Genomic DNA, 18,205 nt, shown 5'->3' with positions numbered 1-18,205 from the left:
TTCATCACAAAAGGAAAATGTATTAGTAGCTGAAGATGTCCTTTACCGTTGGTTTTATTGGGGTCCACTGCTATTAGGCATATGTGTCACTTTCTGTTGGTGAGGGAGTGGCAGCTGTGTGCTTTTGAGGTATGTGTAGAAACGTAGGAGCTGGCTAATCGGCTTCCTCGTGTGTTACACTGTTCATCCACTCTGGCTTGTCATGCTTGTGCAGGGAAGTGTAATAATGTTGACCATGGATGTTGATGTGTTAAAGAAGCTCAGCCACATGTCTCCTGGGAAAGATCAGCGTGTAGAAGTGCAAGGGGGAAACCAGAAGCCTGCAGGAACCTTGGGGGCAGAAGGAAGCCATAATCCAGGAGACACATTGCCAGTACACGAACATACAAAAATATATGTATATACACACAGCAGTGAGTAAAAATTGAGTTTAAAAGGTATAAATTTAAGAAACTCCAAAATTGTATAAAATGAAACAGAACCCAAAGTGCAAGATAAGACATTAATAAGTAAGCCCTCACTGGCTTCAAATGCTCAGAGAACTTGGCATGGGTACCAGGAGTATGTCTAGGTCATGCGATTTTACATTTACCAAGGTATGGTTTAGAAGGAAAAAAGTCCGAGATGTCAAATTTTGAATGAGAACTGGACCAAAATGTGACATTTCTGGAGCAATTTCAGGAACAACTGCAAATACCTGTTTATCTTTACTTATCAATAGTATGTTAATAAAGATTTAGTTTTATAAGAAAGTCATCTTTTTGTTTCCCTTAATGAATTTATTGCCTTAGTGTATTGTTGTGTTCAAAGTTTATTTATTTGCCTCTGAACAAGCAACAGATACGATTTTAAATTATGGGAAGTTAGTTTTATTACCCAGTTGAAATTATTCTGAAGTGTATTTTTAAATGAAATGACAGCTTTAAAGTGTTTTGGGGGAGGAAACTAAAGTTATGTATTTGGATTAAGACAAGCAGGAGTTCTGTCATGCTGTGGGTGTGGTTCAGGATCTCTAGGAATGAAGACTGTTCTTTAAAGAATTGATGGTAGTTTTAGGTGGCATATCATAAAGTCATAGAGCGAGTGATCAGCTGAGTGCTTGGCAGCTTCTAGATGTTACTGTCATGTAAGTTACACCAGACCGTGTGAACCACTGTGGATAAACAACCACAGGCGCAGATGCAAAAGGCAGGATCCAAATGTGAACACGCCAACTCCCTCCCTCTGCCTCCCTTCCCGGGAGGCCTGTAGCTAGTGTGGGAACCTGCCTTCAAACAGATTTACAAGGTTAATTGGGCTGGGATATTTTAGATTATGTTGCACCTTAATGAAAATGCTGATTTTGAGCTGTCATGACTCTAGTGCTTTTTATACTACCATGACAATTATTTTAAAACTTTGTCTTCTGTGCTGTTGAAAACATCTTGGCGGAAAGCCTGTGTGACCTGATTAAACCTACGAATTGTCAGCTGTGATCTGTAGCGCTCAGAAGAGGTTGCTGACTGGGCATCACTTAGGAAGTTCCTGATTTAAAAGCAAAATTAGATTGAGAGACTACTGTGCCCAGCCCTATGCTGCCGTGTCAGGAACACATTCTTAATACTGGATTTGGGTTTCTGACTTTTAGTTTGCTGGCAATTGCTTAACAACATTCATTTAATAATACGTTCTTAAGTAAAGCAAATTACTTCATAATGTGTATATTCCTCTTCTGAAATTGCATGATGGAAAAGCCCACTGAATCCTGTTTATTTTCCAATGTTTGGATTTAGCTTGAGAATGAATTATTGCATGGGAATTTTATTCCTGTTTATCCAGCTATACAGAGAAAGAATACCACTCTTTGTATTTGTTTTATATCCCTGGAAAAATTTTTTCCTTTGTTAAAAATCCTGATTTCTTACCCCCTTCTCATTTTATGCTTAAATCATCTGAATATAAGAAGTGGGCTGATTAGAATATTCTAAGACTCCAGGTTTATCTTTGTCTAAGGATCTATCTATGATAAATTGAGATTGGGGTAGAAATGAGGAATTCTAGGGTGTGTAAATATTATCTTGAAAATAATATGGTTACTCAAGCTGTTGATCAAATGTGAATGATGAAGTTCTCCGCATGAATTGTAGTACTTGATATTGTTTGATCATTTTCTTAAATAAACAAAATACTCACACTGTTTGTCCTCTGTTTCTCGCTTCTTCTCTGTCTCTCTCTCTTTCCTTGAAGGTCTCAGCATCAGAGGAGCCCAGGAGGAGGACCCTCCCGATCCCCAGCTAATGAGACTGGACAATATGCTTTTGGCAGAAGGGGTTTCAGGTCCTGAGAAAGGTGGGGGATCGGCGGCAGCAGCTGCAGCCGCGGCAGCCTCTGGAGGTTCTTCAGATAACTCTATTGAACACTCAGATTACAGAGCCAAATTGACCCAGATCAGACAAATCTATCACACAGAACTGGAGAAATATGAACAGGTCAGCAGCCGCCACTCTCATAGTCCTGCACAAACCCTCTATTGCTCTTCCGTTAGATGGTGCTAAGCAGTTCCGAGGGCCGTGAGGGGTAGGTGTTGACACAAAGAACAAAACAAACGAGGTCCATGCAAAACCCCAGGTGAATTGTTGGGATTCCCGAAGATACTTGGAGATATTGGAGGTGAAGCTAAAACTATAGTATCCCATCTGCTTATTTTAGTTTTATTCATTTCTCACATTCACGTGCCGTCAGTGCCACACCTGCCGCATTCTCTAAGCTCACCACGCGGTGCTCCTCGGAGCTCAGTACAGTTAACATTGATGCATTGGCCTTGCTCGAAGCTGTCGCACCTTTTAAAAGGAAGCATTGCATGAAAACGCTTACTTCCTAGGTGTGAGTTCCAGAATCTTCCTAGGAATTGCTTCTTACCCATTGCTCCATAGTGTAGGTGAGGCAGCTAACTTCACAAAGTAAACAATCCTGACCTGCCCCTCCGAGGAGTACCACGCATCTTGTGCTGAATTCCTGATGAGGAAGAGAATTTGGGTTAGAGGTCCTGTTCTTGAAAATGACAATAACTGTACTTCACTGATCCTAACGTATTGTTGATATTAAGTGCATCCTGTATATATCAGCAAGGAAAAAGTCACGCTACTGATTTTAACTTTAACAGTGCCATTAATTGCAAAGTGCTTCCAAACTTAAGTTATATTGAAATGTAGGAAAATGTATGAATCCTTGATCGATGTAAAATGTACAGTGTTGGCTTCAGCATATTTTAGTTGCTTAAGGCTGAAAAGCTGCTTCGTTTGAGGAATTCCCATTCAGTAGGAATTCTCATTTGAGATAATTTTTTGAAACCCATTATTATGGAAATTTTTAACCATATCAAAAAATGAAGAGAATAGTATTAGTTTGAATCCTATGTAGTCACTATGTTTTGAGGTGAAAACCAGTTGTGTATTGGTAATTTCATGGGATTCAGTATAATATAGGGAGTCCCTTGTGTATCCTAGATAAACAATCATCAACATTTTACCAATCTTATTTTCTCTGCCCCTCACTCTTCCTTTTTTGGAAGCTGAGTATGTTTAAAACAAGTCTTAGACTTTGCATAATTTCACCCGTAAATACTTCACTGGTAGGCAAGTCTTCTACAGTCCTTACCCTTTAGTATTAATATTAATGAGGGTTTTTTTTTTTTGAAAAGTCTTTATTGACTTGTTTATTTAAGGCAGTTTGAGAATCACAGCAAATTTGTGAGGAAATGCAGAAATATGCCCCCCGGCCCTGCTCCCGCTCGGCACAGCCTCCTCTGTTACTAACATTTCCAGTCAGAGTGGGGTGTTGGTTACAATTGGTAAAACTACCTGACACATCAGTACCACTCCAAGTGCATGGTTTGCATTAGGGTTCAGTGGTGGTGCTGTGCATTGTATGGGTCTGAACAGTGTACAATGATGAGAGTCCACCTGTGTGGCATCATACAGAGTATTTCCACTGCTGTGCTGTCCACCCCTCTCTCCTGCCATACTCCCTACTTACTAATCCCTGAGAACCCTTGCTCTATGTTAATGCCAGTTTTCTTGTAAGCACCCTGTACAGTTTGCCTTGTATATGTTGACTTCTTTTTTGGTTGCCTGTAATGACATTGTGGGAAATATGCTATTAAGCAAATGCTAAATTCTGTCCTAGAGGTGAGTGTATTTTTAGAGAGAGTAGAAAAATGTCTATAGTGCTATCTTAAAGATACACTTTAAATTAATATTCTTTTTAAAAAAAAATTTTTTTTCTGGATCTAAAACTGTATCTCCAGTCTCATTTATAAGCAAACAACTTTTTGTGGAAAATATGCAAATAAGAATTTTCAAAAAGTTATTATTGTGTATGTACTTGAAAAAAATCTAGCTTTCTGATTTGACAGCAGTAATTGATTAGACAAAATAAGTCTTGTTTGAAAAAGGTTGCTCTGAGCATAAATATTTGAAAATGGTTCTAGTTTGCAGTTGAATCTTAATTGCATAATTGTGTTATATATGTCTATATATACTGAGAGAATGTCACCAGTCTCCTTGGATGGAAAGACGTATAATACTCCTTTTTTGGTCAAGGAATTAAGGTGCTTCCTTTCTGTCCTACTGCCATGTTTGTTCACTATTGCCTCCTTACTTTTTCCAAATAGCCTTGTTGGAAGGCTTTCACCTTTCACCTTGTTGGGTGAAACTGGCATCCATCAGTGACAACCCTTGAGCCTCTCAGAAATACCATAAAAAAAAATTCCCAGGAGATTTTTAATAACCATCTTCTCAACTGATAACAGAATCAAATCCCATTTTTTTTCTGTAAAAATATGTTAAATACATTATTCATCGACGAATCTTTTTTTTTTTAATTTTTGGATTAATTATCAAATTGAGAAGTTTCAAAATATAATCATGGGAATGGGCATTTGGTCTTGTGGATAAGCTTCTGAGTAGGATGCCTGCACCTCATAGCAGTGTGCTTGAGTTCTGTTCCCAGTTCCCAGCTCCTGATTCCTGTTTCCTGCTAGTACAGACCCTGGGAGACAGTGATGGCGGCTCAAGTAAACACACATCTGCCACTGCCGTGGGAGACGCATGGCCTTGGCTACCCAACTCCCAGAAGCTGTGGTCATTAGGAGAGTGTATGAGCAATGAAAACTCTCTGTCTCTCAAATATATAAGTCATTTTGAAAGACATGACCATAAATCTTTCAGAATGTAGTCAGTAGCCTGATAACCATTTAAATGTATATTTCTTTTCTCAGTTTTGCACTTTTAGAAGGAAAACTGTAGATCTAGGAAGAATATATAATATTTTCGACAAATAGATGAAATATGACTAGTTGGCATATTTAGCAGACTTAATTTATAAGTTTGGTTCAAAATGATTTTGGAAGTGATATTGTAACACTTTTCTTGAGTTGTCTTTGGGACTTTTTAAAAATATATACATTAAATAAATACATATACATGTATTTTACTGCAGTTTCCATTTTTGTGCTATCAATTCTTCTATTTTCTCATTTTTTTTTAACACTTAGGGAGCACTTTTGTTTTTAAGACTCATTTAAAAGGCCGAGTTACAGAGAGTGAGAGAGGGAGAGAAAGATCTTCCATCCACCAGTTCAAATGACTGTAGCAGCCAGGACTGGGCCAGGTTGAAGCTAGGAGCCAGGAGCTTTATCTGAGTCTCCCATATGGGTGCAGGTGCCTGGGAACTTGGGCCATCTTCCATTGCTTTCCCAGGTACATTGACAGGGAGCTAAATCAGAAGTAAAGCAGCTGGCACTAGAATCGATGCTCATGTGGGATGCAGGCTTAACGTGCTATGCCACAGCACCAGCCCTTGGGACTGGCTTGCATGGCGCTTCCATGTCCATTTCTCCTAAACTAATAGATCAGTGGTTTTGAGATGCAGCAGTCAGTTTTTTCAGTTCTTTAGGCTGCAAGGGCTTTGTCTGTGGTGGACTTTTCTAGGATAAGCTCTGGTGTTTTGGAAAGGGATAACCAGAGCTAAGTGAGGTGAAAGACTGACATTCCTACAATAAATGGTATTGTAATTTCCATGTTTTAGATGAGAAAATGAAAGAGAGGTCAAGTGGTTTGTCCACTGTCACACATCTAATTAGTGTTAAGATCGAGCATTGAAATCAGTTTCTGATAAAATGCCTTTTTTTATTGAATTATGCCACCAGCCATGTAAGATCAGTAGATAATCCAAGTACATTATGATTTTCTCTGATTTTCCCATGTTGCATTGCTTTTAAAATGGGAATAGAGCAGGTGGAACGATAACTTTTATTATTTTTTTCAGAAATTATATTTTTCTACCTAAACATGCATGTGGGAAATCCGAGTGACAGAAGCTTCCTGGTAAATAGGAAGCATATATATGTTAAAGCAGAGGCTTTGTCAGAAAATGGTGTTGAGTGTTTTACCAAAAGAAATAAACTACATCGGAATCAAAGAGTTATTTGCTTCAGTGTGCGTTGCAGTGAAGCTGTAATGAAAATATATCTGAAGCCTGTTTAGACTTAGGTTGCCATAAAATTAACAAACACCACCACTGCAGTAAATTAAACTACCTTATACTCACAGCCACCTTTTTAAAGCTAAGCAGACTGGAGGTGCAGTTTGAGTAAAATTAAATCCAAGCTGCAAGGCTCAGTGTGTGCTTTGAGGATGTGCTCATCTTTAAGTCATATCCCACACCGCCCCCTAGAAAGTCTTGTTTATTACATAGGATCATATTTAATGTTCCTGATAACTATTTAAATTCTCCTTATAAATGTTTTGAATTATTAGATATGCTAATACTTGAGTACATTGGGGTAAGAATTTTCTTGAATCTTACTATTACCCTAAAGTAAGCAAAACTGGTTTACTTGTGTTGACTCTGTTACCAAGCAGCAGTACAGTCATTTCCCAAAGCTTGTAGCAAATTGTCTTACAATACTCTATCTTGGGCACATTAGTGCTTCCTGTATGTGAGAGTCAAACGTGATTGCTTTTTAGCTTTTTCTTGATTGGCCAAAACTTTTTTTGTTATATTTTTATTTTGAATTTTTGAATTTTATGGTACAATTTCGTATAGACTGGGATTCCACCCCCAAACTTCCATCCCCCGACAGATTTTCCCCACATTGCTACAATAGTACAGTTCTTCATAAGAAGTTCTAATTCCATCAGTCTCTTATTTAAGTGTGCCCCGACATTGCTGGTACAGACAGTGTGAAACAGTCCAGCATCCCATTGTCTACATATTTCCAACAGTTTCATTGGGAGTCCATTTTTTATTTGGAAGCAGGAATGCATGTTGCATTGTATCCCCACATCTGGATATGGCAGACCCCAGTACCCCCTCACTATACATTTCCATAAATGAGAAGCCATGAAACAAGGTCAACAACTTGTATGATTTAGAACAACAATATATAAATTACAGCTCCATAAAAACACGCCACTGAGTAACCAACACACGGGTGGCAAAAAGGAAACACAAAAGTCTCTTGGAAAAAAAATGATGATTGGCCACAAGTTTTAAGAAATGCCCTCACTGTACCTTTCAAATTTGTTCCTACGATTAGTGGTCCAGCTATTAGAATTGCTGAAATCCTTATGAGCCTATGTCAAAGGTACTAGAAGTACAGGTCTTGAAAACTGAAGGCCTTCACTTGGGCTGATCTAAAAGCAAACAGACACATTGGTTTTTTTTTTTATTAAATTTATTCATTAATTACATTGTGTTGTAATTACATAGAATCTGGGATCCTCCCCCCACCCTCCCCCCTAGACACATTGGTTTTTGCAAATGAGATTCACTTCAACATTTGTTCTCAGTTAAAATAGAAAAGATGTATCATGTTCCGTCCAGCTCTCCCACTTGCTTGTGCCAGAAAAAAATGCTTGTACACAGGCAATTCACTTTATAATTTACAGCTGCTATAATAGAGATGACATATTGAAAGCTATCTACTATAATTATATTGAAATACATTTTTACTGAAGGCAAAAGCATAGTAAAGGTCCCAACCCTTCCCAAGCATCCGGGAACCCGCTTTCTGAGTTCAGGGTTTTTTTCACAATCACCCTGAGCAAAACCTAGAGCTGAGTGTCTATACTGAATATGTCCAAGATTAATCAGGTAACATTTGGCTGCTAGAGAACTTCAGATTGTAGGAAGTTGCTGGAGAAATGGAGAGCGAGTGCAGACTAAACCATTGTAAAGGTGCATCCTTGTGCCTTTAGGATAGCTACATATTTTGATTTCATTTGCAAGCAAAATTATCTTTCTTGCAAAAGAATTTTATTTCCCTCAGATTAAAAAAAATACTGATGTTATCACATTGTACTGCCCCATAAGCTCTTAATTCTGCTTTGCTATTTCTTCATGAGAGCTAAGCAGGGTAGACAAAGACACCTCCCCATGCGCGGTTTGTCTCATGTTCCCAAGCAAGGCCTTGCCTTTCGTTGCATGCCTAACTTTTCACTGGCAGAGAGAGGAGTTCAGTGTCCCCTCTTTTTGTCTTCCAAGTTCTAGTTTATCAGCTCTTTGTACTAACTGTATCTATGAATTATTTTATATTTGAATGCTCTTTTCCCTCTCATCTTCTTTGGAAGCTTTGTTGGGCAGTGAAGAAGGCAAGACTATATTAGGTACTATGTTTTCAGAATAGTGACACACATTAGTTTCATAACATTGCCATTTTCATGATCAAAAGTAATGTATTTATTGAGTGTTAATTGTTCTTCAGGCTCTGTGCAAAGAACGTAACACACATTATAAAATACAATCCCTACAAAACCCTCTGGAGATGAGTCTCCTGGCCATGTAGTTAGGTAGGAGGCGTTGACGCACAGCCAATATTTCATCTTGTTGCTGTTCTCAAGGCATATTGATCTCACTCTTGTTGGCTTGGAAGGAATTTTTATTTTTTTATTTTATTATTTTTTTTAACTGTGAGCCAAGTGTTTATTTGTTCATTTCTTGCATTTGAAATCTTTGGCTTGGAAGGAATTTTTAAATGTTGACTTTTACCCTAAGCTGAGAATTTCTTGTATTTATAATTACATTCAATAAACATAAAATGTATAACATTAGAGTAGAGTTACTTGGAAGATTATAAAGCCATCTAGAAAATGGTTGCAATTCAAATGTGAGCATCATCTACTTTTAATAAAGATTTATTCTTTATGTCAGAAATGGATTTAAAAATAGTAAATGTTACAATCTGTTGTCCATAATCAGTTTAAGAACATCTTCTAAAAGTCAGTGCTTACACACTACCTGAATTTACAGTTTTATGCTGTGAACTTGACAAGAGGCTTGAATCTCGTCTCCACAACTGAAAAAGAAGTAAACACAGTAAACTTTAGTTTTGTATGTGAACCAAAAATATATAATTATCAAGAAGATAGTTTTATTAAACTAAAGGTATCACTGAAACATTTATCTGGAATCCAAATATTTCAAATGTTCTACTACTTTTAATTTAAAGAGAATGGCTCATCATTAGAGTTCATTGAAAGTATTTTTATCAGATGAAACCTTCTGTGCTCAACATTAACTATTATTGAAGTGTGTGTTGTAGAACATACAAACAAAAATACATCTAGTTAGTTTTCAACAGCTGGATTGAAGGAAAAAAGTATTGATGGTACTTTTCTGCAAGGACTCCAGTCAAAAATGAAGAAATCTAATCTGTAATTTGTTAAATATTCCGGTTACTCAAGGTGTAGCTGCATTTCTATTAGCAATGCTGATTAGAAAATTCTTAAGTTTCATCTGGAAAAAAAAAAAACAGTAAGACAATGGAAAGTTTCTGGAAACATCTACTGTGATAATAAAGTTTTACAGGAGTGCTGGAGGGCATGGTAAATGATTGAAGCAAACTCTCAGCGTTCTGGCAGCACCCATGCCAGGATGTGTTTGGGTGCCTCTCCCAACTAACTGGAGTCATTTGGCCATTGTAAGGCATTTTTATGGTAGAAACAAAGCAAAATAAAAGACCTGTGTGCCTTTAAAGATGAGGCAGTGAGATGCTCTGCTCTGAAACTGGTGCAGACGATGCCATAAATGAGGCTGTAATTTACTTGCCACTGGTAACGGAGGAAAAAAAAATCACTTTGCCTAAAGTGTATGCATCTTTCTTAAGGGTGTACCCAGATTTTAATTATCTAAATGTAAATACTTAACGAATTTTACTTAGAGTAATGAGCTAAAGTGCACACTACATAAATGAGATGTTCTAATTAATCATGTATGAACTACTGCCTTAAAGAAAAGCCATGTGAATTCTGTGAATGTTGGGCTATTGCCAAATTGCTAATCGGCCTTTGCATTCATAGATGGCTTCACTTAATAAGTCGTGAGACGTTCAGCAAATGTTTTAGAAAATTATGAATTTTTAGATGCGGAAACTTTTTTGCTTTCATTTTTTTTCTCCTTTGAGACTTGGGCTGCTTCTCAGAAGTCATAGACAAATATTCATGCTAGAGAGATTAAAAGTCCAGCCAGGAAAATATGAATAAAGCTAGCATCACAGCTATCATTCATTGAGGAATCTTTAATTACTTACCGAAATGTATATCCCTGTCTCAGATATGTTTCTATAATGTATGTGTTAGTTTGGAGGAATTAGCAAAGTTGTATGTGCAAATTAGAAGTGCTTCTATGCTCATACAGCAGTTTTCAAATAAACACTGAAAAATTACTGGGGACCCCTCTAGGAGTTTTTGGCGAAGGAGACTTGGGAGCTATTTAAGTCAATATTTATTATAATACAGTTTAAAATTGTGAAATTTCACAATTTTAAGAATACCTATCAGTTATTATGTGTCAACCCAGAAACCTGTAAAATTCTTTCTGTATTTGCTTTTTTAGAAACCCTCAATTTAGTAAGAAAGGCATTGCTTTTATTTATTTTATTTCTAAAGATCTATTTATTTTTATTTGATAGGTAGATTTTACAGAGAGAAGGAGAGATAGAGAGAGAAGCTCTTCCATCCACTGGTTCACTTCCCAAATGGCCTCAATGGCCAGAACTGAACTGAACAAAAGCTGGGAGCCAGGACTTACTCCCATGTAGATGGAAGGTCCCAAGGACTTGGGCCACTTGGACCATCCTCTGTTCTCCCAGACGTGTTAGCAAGGAGCTGGCTCAGAAGTGAAACAGCCAGGTACCCGAACTGATGCCAGTGCCACAGAGGAAGGATTGACATGCTGTACCATGGCACTGACCCTCATTTTACAAAATTGTTTAATGTTCTACTTGAAGTTGATTTCATTCTCATATTGGCTTCTACAGTCGGTCTGTGGTTGAAGTACACGAAGAACATCTGAAAAACATGGCCTAGTGACCTTTGCAGATAATTATAGATGTTTCTTTTTTTGATGCCACACCAAAACGTGACAATTGTAGTTGTTGTGTAAAGATTAGCTGCAATATGAAATTTGAAACCATATCCATTACATTTTGGTTATCTAATCTGTTCCTTTAAAATCCACTGGTCTAGCTTATATTTTCTATGCATTTTTTGCAATATGCATTGATGATTTCAGAATTATTGGTTCACTGAATTGTGCATATTTTCCCAATGTTGACACATTTCATTATACAATATCAAAGTAAATTTTGTTAATATTACCACTGTCAATCAAAAAGTCTATAGGGAGACTGTCAAACCCATTGTGGTAGTTGCAGATTTCCCAAAATTCTGACTTTTTTTCACTTGAAAACTCATATTTTATTATTGACATAAATTTTCAGCTTTTATTTTGATATGACAAGCTCACAGGTTTATTTTTGAGACAATGCCTGCCAAATACCCAAATTCAAATAGTCATAATTTATCAATGTTGTTTCAAGTAAAATGGTTTTCCTTGAGAGTGACTTAATACAGAGGAAACAACCATTGCAGTGCCTTTTTCTCAAGGCAGGCATCCTTCAAGTGCAACAGAAATGCTTCCTGTGACCCGCTCATTCTGCTCCCCACAGAAGATGAGACAGATGTGATGATTAAGAGAAAATAAGTTAAATCATTTCTGTTGTTGGTTACTATTGTGTGCTTGTGTGAGTGCCTAGTGGTAAAAAACTGAATAAAAGCAAAAATTGCCTAGCATGGCATTTCCCAAAGTTCTTTCAGCATATTGGGCCACAAGATGCTGTCAGCTGTGCTACCAGCCACTGGTGGCGAGTGAGCACTTCAAGTCTACCTGTGTGAACTAAGTAAGGTGTGCTGTTAATGTAAAATACACAATGAATTTCAAAGATAGAAACTTCGAACAATGTGAAATACCAAATTGAAGTTTAAAAAAATACATATTGAAAATTTTCACATTGGATTAAATAAAATGTGTTAAAATTAATTTCACCCGATTTTTTTTATTTTTAAAAAATTTTCGAGGTGGCTCAAAGTAAGTTTTTTTCTGGAAGCACTGACCAAAGAAAAGAGGTTTTATGACTGAATGTATTTGGGGGGTGGGGGGAGTTGGATACACTACTTCTTGACAATTTATATTGCAGTTTAGCATAGAAATACTGAGGAATGATGCAACAAAAAAAAATTTTTTTTAAGATTTTGGTTCACTAGTCAGCATTCAGACATACTGTGTCTTTGGACCCAGGAGCTAGGGTAGTCGTCAGCCGGCCTCTTGCAGAGCCGGCACACCCCTTCAAAGCCTGAAGCTCCACTTGCAGTCCAGTTCCTAGTGTGTATGCCTGGTAGCAATGGAGGTTGGCTTAAGTCCTTGGGCCTCTGCAGCCACATGGGAGACCGGAGTGGAGTTCCAGGCTGCTGGTTTGAGCATAGCCTGAGCTGGTGGCCAGTGGAGAAGTGAACCAGTGAATGGAAGATCTCAGTCTCTCCCTCTCTGTCAGTCTGACTTTCAAAAAATAAACTTACGGATCTAGCTTTAAAATACAGAATTTGCGAATCCTAGTTTGGAAGACAAGTATAGTTCAATTTTCTTCATTTTACTGTTGAGGAAATTAGAAGCTAGAGTTTGTCAAACTATATAATTTAGAAATTTTATAAACATTTCCTCAGAGAAAATTAGATAAAAATATATACATGTATTTCTTGGCAAAGTGACCACTGTTTTTTTGCTTTTCCTGAGATTTTTTTAAGTTGTTAGTATAGTGGGGAAAGATCTTAAATTTGCTTAAAACTTTTTTTTATTTTCTTAAACATGAAAGGACTAGTTTTAGTCTACAAAACCCCTTAATGTTTTACTGTTCCACAACTTTTTCTTCTTATTATTATTAGTATAGTTATAGATTATCTGGATATCTGAAAACAGGAAAATCTCTCAGATTCCCCCCAGGGAGTACCCATGTTCACACAACCTGTATAGGATTTCAAAAGTCACAAACTGTCGCACCCTATCCATGAACTTGCAGTTTGTGGATGTTAATCACACTCTTAGAGTGTAATATAAATCTGTCGGTGTTTATTGGGTGCTCATGGCTCTGAGGAATCCTCAAAGGATGTAATGTCAAGTCACTAGTCACAAGGGATTTAACGTTTCTGAAGACTTAAAACCAGTTTTGTTTCTTTTTTTTTTTTTTTCAAGACATTGTAATGGTAAGCAAGACTAACTTTACCTCACCTTAGAAATATTTCTAGAAACGGTTAGGGCAAGTGTAGCACCTGACATCTCGAAAGGCTACTTCCTGAATGAGCAGTTAGAAAAGCCATCAGGTGCTGTATGTGAATGACGTCAGGGTATCTGTAGGAGAAAGGATGTTGTAGTTTCAAGATGTGCTTGTCTTGATCAATGATTGTTCTGTCTGCTTGCCCTACCAGGGCCTGCATACAGCAACATGCAGACTCTATCCTCCTGCCTTTTTAACAAAACATGCCAGAAAATGTCCTTTTTCTTTAGGAATATACACTGGTGCTTTATTTACTAAGATAGTAGTGGATTTCAGTGGAGACCAGGTTATGTCATTTCATACACTAGAAGACTGTAAGTGAACTTAAAGGGACAGTGTCTGAGATTGTCTGCCAGAAGATTTGGGACCTGGATCTGATCCCTGTTTTCCTGAGGTCCATCCCCTGAAGAGCTGAGCTTCTCACGGGGTGCATGTGTCCACCAGGGGCATGCACCATAGCTACTGGACACTGAGCTGTTGGAAAGCTGTGTGTATAAGGCCCTTGAGGTGCTACTCCACATCCAAGTCCTGAATTCTATTTTTCCTGTTAGCCATTCTCCAGACTTGCTACTTACTGTTTCTAGAAGCTAAATTTTCTTTTGACTTCCATCTTGATGTGCCTTGTTAAAGTCCTACCCTTTTTTTAAAGCTCAGATAATAATTTTACCATGAATCCTAGAATGAGACTACCCCCTCTTTGGGACTTACAAGGTACTTACAAATATCTTCCTGGTAGCCTTTGCACTGACTGCTTTGTGAAGAATCGTTTTTATGTATTTTTATTTCACTAAAGGCCAGGTCTACACTCTGCTCATTTCTGTATCCGTTCCAGCACTTGGAAGAGTTTAAACTACTTAGTCCTGCAATAAACACTTGATAAAAAATGTAAAACCAACAGAGAACATAGCAGATACTTAGTATTAACAGTTAGCATACATTAATACTTCTATATAGGATCTATATAGGAGTGGTAGGCAGCATCCTCCATTGGGAAAACTTTTTTTTTTTTGGACCTGGGACAAGGGTGGGTGGGAAGGGATTTTGAATGCTGTGTCTCCCTTGCATGTCTGACCCTTCATGGTTTCTGTGTGGGTACCCCACCTAATTCACCACTATTTTGCAAATGTCCTAGCTTCCATTTTACCCTTCCCACTACATGAGCCGTTGGTCATTGCAAATGAGGTGGAAATTCAGATGAGTTTATGTCTGAGTGTGATAATATAAGGTACCAGATTGCTAAGAAGTGATTTTTTCCCCCGTTACAGGCGTGCAATGAATTCACCACACATGTGATGAACCTTCTCCGAGAACAGAGTAGAACGCGTCCCATTTCCCCAAAAGAGATTGAAAGAATGGTGGGCATCATCCATCGAAAATTTAGTTCTATTCAGATGCAGCTCAAACAAAGCACTTGTGAAGCAGTTATGATTTTAAGATCAAGGTTCCTTGATGCCAGGTATGTGAGGTCATACACCTGTCCCTTGGCTCCCCCACCACCCCTGGCTCGCCTCCTTCACTCCTTTTGTACTGTTTTCTGTAAAACTGACTGGTGGATCTTCAGTGCTTCTTTAATCCAGCTGTAAGAACCCTTCCCTACAGTGGACAGGTAATTCAGCGTGTGCTGCCTCTGCTGTCAAGCCTCTTCATGTCTGGGAGTGGCCGTGCAGTGAACTGCCAGCTTAGTGTCTCCAAAATGGACAGAGTGAGCAGCACTGCCTCAGAGATACGTAGTCCCTCAGCTCTGTTGCCAAACAGGATTTTTATAGATGATATTCTGCATATAATTCTATTTTAACTAAGGTGTTTGTCTAAGAATTCCTTGAAGTTACCTTGCCTATGCCCTTTATGAGAAAATACTTCTAATCAAGTGAGAGCCTCTTGGGTTTTCCTGTAAGGATGGAAATGTCCTTTTTTTTTTTTTTTTTTTAATTTGAAGCGTTCACCAAGTTTCATAGCAGCTGGAGAATGTGTTGCCTATGGTGACCTACTGAGTGTCAGCAAGATTGCCTAGGTCTGCGTACATTCTGCTCTGTAGGGCTGCCTCTTGGATGTTGTTATACAGCTTATAATCAGTCTTCAGCTTCACAAAGAAGTTTCTGTTTTGTTTTTCTTCTTGCCCTTTGGAATCTGACAGAGGTGATAATTATCATCCAAATCTCACTGTATTAAAGAAAATACCCAAGACAGCTTTCTTTTGGAAATTGAAGTGTGTGGAGCAGTCTTCATTCCAGAACTCCTTTGTAGAGCCATGGGCAAGCTTTGGTGTAGCCACTAATATGCTACATCCCATGTCAGAGTGCCTGGTTCAAGTCCCAGCTCCTCCGCTTCCAATCCAACTTCCTGCTGACGCATCCTGGGAGGCAGCAAGTAATGCTTCAAGTGCTGGGGTCTCTGTCAGCCACGCCAAACACCCAAATGGAGTTCTGGGCTCCAATCTGTAGCCCATGACTGTAGCCTCGCGAAACCCCATTTGTTTGTGGGCATTTGGGGGAGTGAGACAGTGGGTGGGAGAACTCTCAGTCATCTTACCCCCCCCAGTTATGCTACCTTTTTCCGGATTATGCAGAACTCTGTCACTTTCAATTCCTCCCTCTTCTACATTAGACAGTAGGGCCCCCCAGTGCTTTGTTTTCAGTGTTTTTGTGTTAGCTTCTTTGCTATTTTCCTTACGGCATTCCTGTTCATCCTTCTGTTCCTGCACTCTGCAGTGCACACACACACAAAGCTGCCCCACCCCTGCCTGTCGTATTCCCCTCCTACCCACCCTCTACTTCTCAGCTGCTATGCTGTTGCTGCTTTTCACAAAGTATGTCTTAATATTAAAGCATTTTAATGTCTGCAGACTTTCAAAGGGGTTTATAATTAATAATTAATATGCCATCATCTTACCCTTGTGCTATTTTCACTAATCTCCATTGTAACTTGTTTGGCTGAAGATACAGTGATAAACTAGACAGGTTAGTGTGCTTGGCCCCATTCTTGACTACAATCCACGTAGGAAAGAAACAGTAAACAAGCAAATAAATGTGAACCTAGCATTCTATTTGGTAGTGTCAGAAAGTGCAATAGAGTGACAAAAAATGAAAGCAAACAGAGCAAGGTGAAAGACGAACAAAGACGAAAAGAAGAGCTATTCTAGACATTTTTATTTAAATTAGTGTTTTGGATGAAACCTTGAAGCACGGCAGCTTTCTGGCTTGCAGTGCTGTCCCCTGAGGACTAACCTCAGGAACAGGGTTACACCAAAGTTCAAGCATTTGTAGTGTGCTTGCAACGCTCAACTGTTCTTTCCTGTCTTTCATTTAAAATGAGATTTGTCTCAGCCTTTCCATTTCATTGACTCAAATTCCTTTTTTTTCTTCTCTCTCACCCATCCTCTTCTCTGCCTTCCACAGCGAAATCTCTCCCAAGATGGTCACCAGCAATGAGTTGTTGCCTGAGAGCATGTCTAGGACAGTCAGCACTCAGAGTTGTGCATCTGGGGAGGGCACGCACAGCCTCGCAGGCAGAGCCCAAGTGCCCGCCTTCTGAAGGTGCGCTCCAGTCTCCACCTGACCTCCTGTGAGCTGCCTGCACTGTGGGTGCACAGTTCTCCAGGCCACACCCCAAGACTCCCTGTCCCTCGGGGATCCACAGCGCCACGCCCAGACTTACACGTGCACATTCCCCACAGATCTAGCATCCTTACGCAACAACAGGCCACAAAACAAAACTTGTTGACTGACCATGTGAATAAAGACTTGCGCTTTATATTTCTAACATCAAAAACCCAAAATCATTTTAAATCGTTTGCCAAGTTTGAGCATCCTGTAACAAAGGCTGAAGATATTAAAAGGATTCCTAGAAAAGGAATACTTTTTAACGCAGTTGCCGTGGATTCTCTTCCATTCTTGCTGACATGCGTGCTTGCTTGTTATAATTGTATTCCTAATGTGTCTACCTAAATGGTGCATTTTCCTTCCAGGCAGAGAAAGGGTGTTAAGAGCCTAGAGTGAGCAGAGTCAGAATGAGAGAGTGGCAGATTACAGAGCAGGGGAGCCTCTCCTCCCGCAGAGCAGGCCTGGGAGAGCAGGCTCTGGACACTGGCCCCAGGCATAGCCATGGAGAGTGAGGTGAACCCTGGAGGGGAGATGGTTAACGGGCATTTTCTACAGGATGTTTTCCTGAAAAATAAATAATATATGTAAGACCAGAGTCTCTCCCTTACCTCCAAGTGAAGGCAAGTGCCGAGCTTGACTCCTTGTAGCCTTGTAGCCTGGTGGCAAGTCCCAGGCATGAGGAAGGCGGGGCTGCCCTGCTCTAGGCAAACAGGCTCTCAGGCGTGGGATCCCCTCTTACTCCCGCTGTCCGGAAGGCCACACTCACCTTTTCTTGGTAACTGGACAAGCTGAAGCACATTATCAGAGCAAAACTTTTCAGAATAAATTTGTGTAGATCCCTCTTCTTGTCTAGGAGAAGTGCTGGAGTTGAGATGTGGCAGAATGGCTCATGCGCGTTCTGTTCTGCCCATAGCTGTGTTGTCTGACTGGTTCTGATGTTTGCAACATCTACAGGAGC

At 39.1% G+C, this 18,205-nt stretch overlaps 1 protein-coding gene across 2 annotated transcripts in view; it reads left to right on the top strand.

Moving 5' to 3' along the window:
• The window catches only part of PBX3 (PBX homeobox 3), a 206,169-nt gene that overhangs the window by 152,823 nt on the left and 35,141 nt on the right, over positions 1 to 18,205 (top strand). For both annotated transcript variants that reach the window (XM_058672609.1, XM_058672610.1), the window contains exons 3-4: positions 2,227 to 2,468; positions 14,914 to 15,104. In XM_058672609.1, coding sequence (XP_058528592.1) covers positions 2,227 to 2,468; positions 14,914 to 15,104 — 433 coding nt within the window. The remainder of the gene's footprint in view (positions 1 to 2,226; positions 2,469 to 14,913; positions 15,105 to 18,205) is intronic.

Source organism: Ochotona princeps, chromosome 14, assembly GCF_030435755.1.
Source record: "Ochotona princeps isolate mOchPri1 chromosome 14, mOchPri1.hap1, whole genome shotgun sequence".
Lineage (NCBI taxonomy): Eukaryota > Metazoa > Chordata > Mammalia > Lagomorpha > Ochotonidae > Ochotona > Ochotona princeps.
The sequence above is the reverse complement of the archived record's forward strand: the minus strand, read 5'-3'. Positions and strand labels throughout refer to the sequence as shown.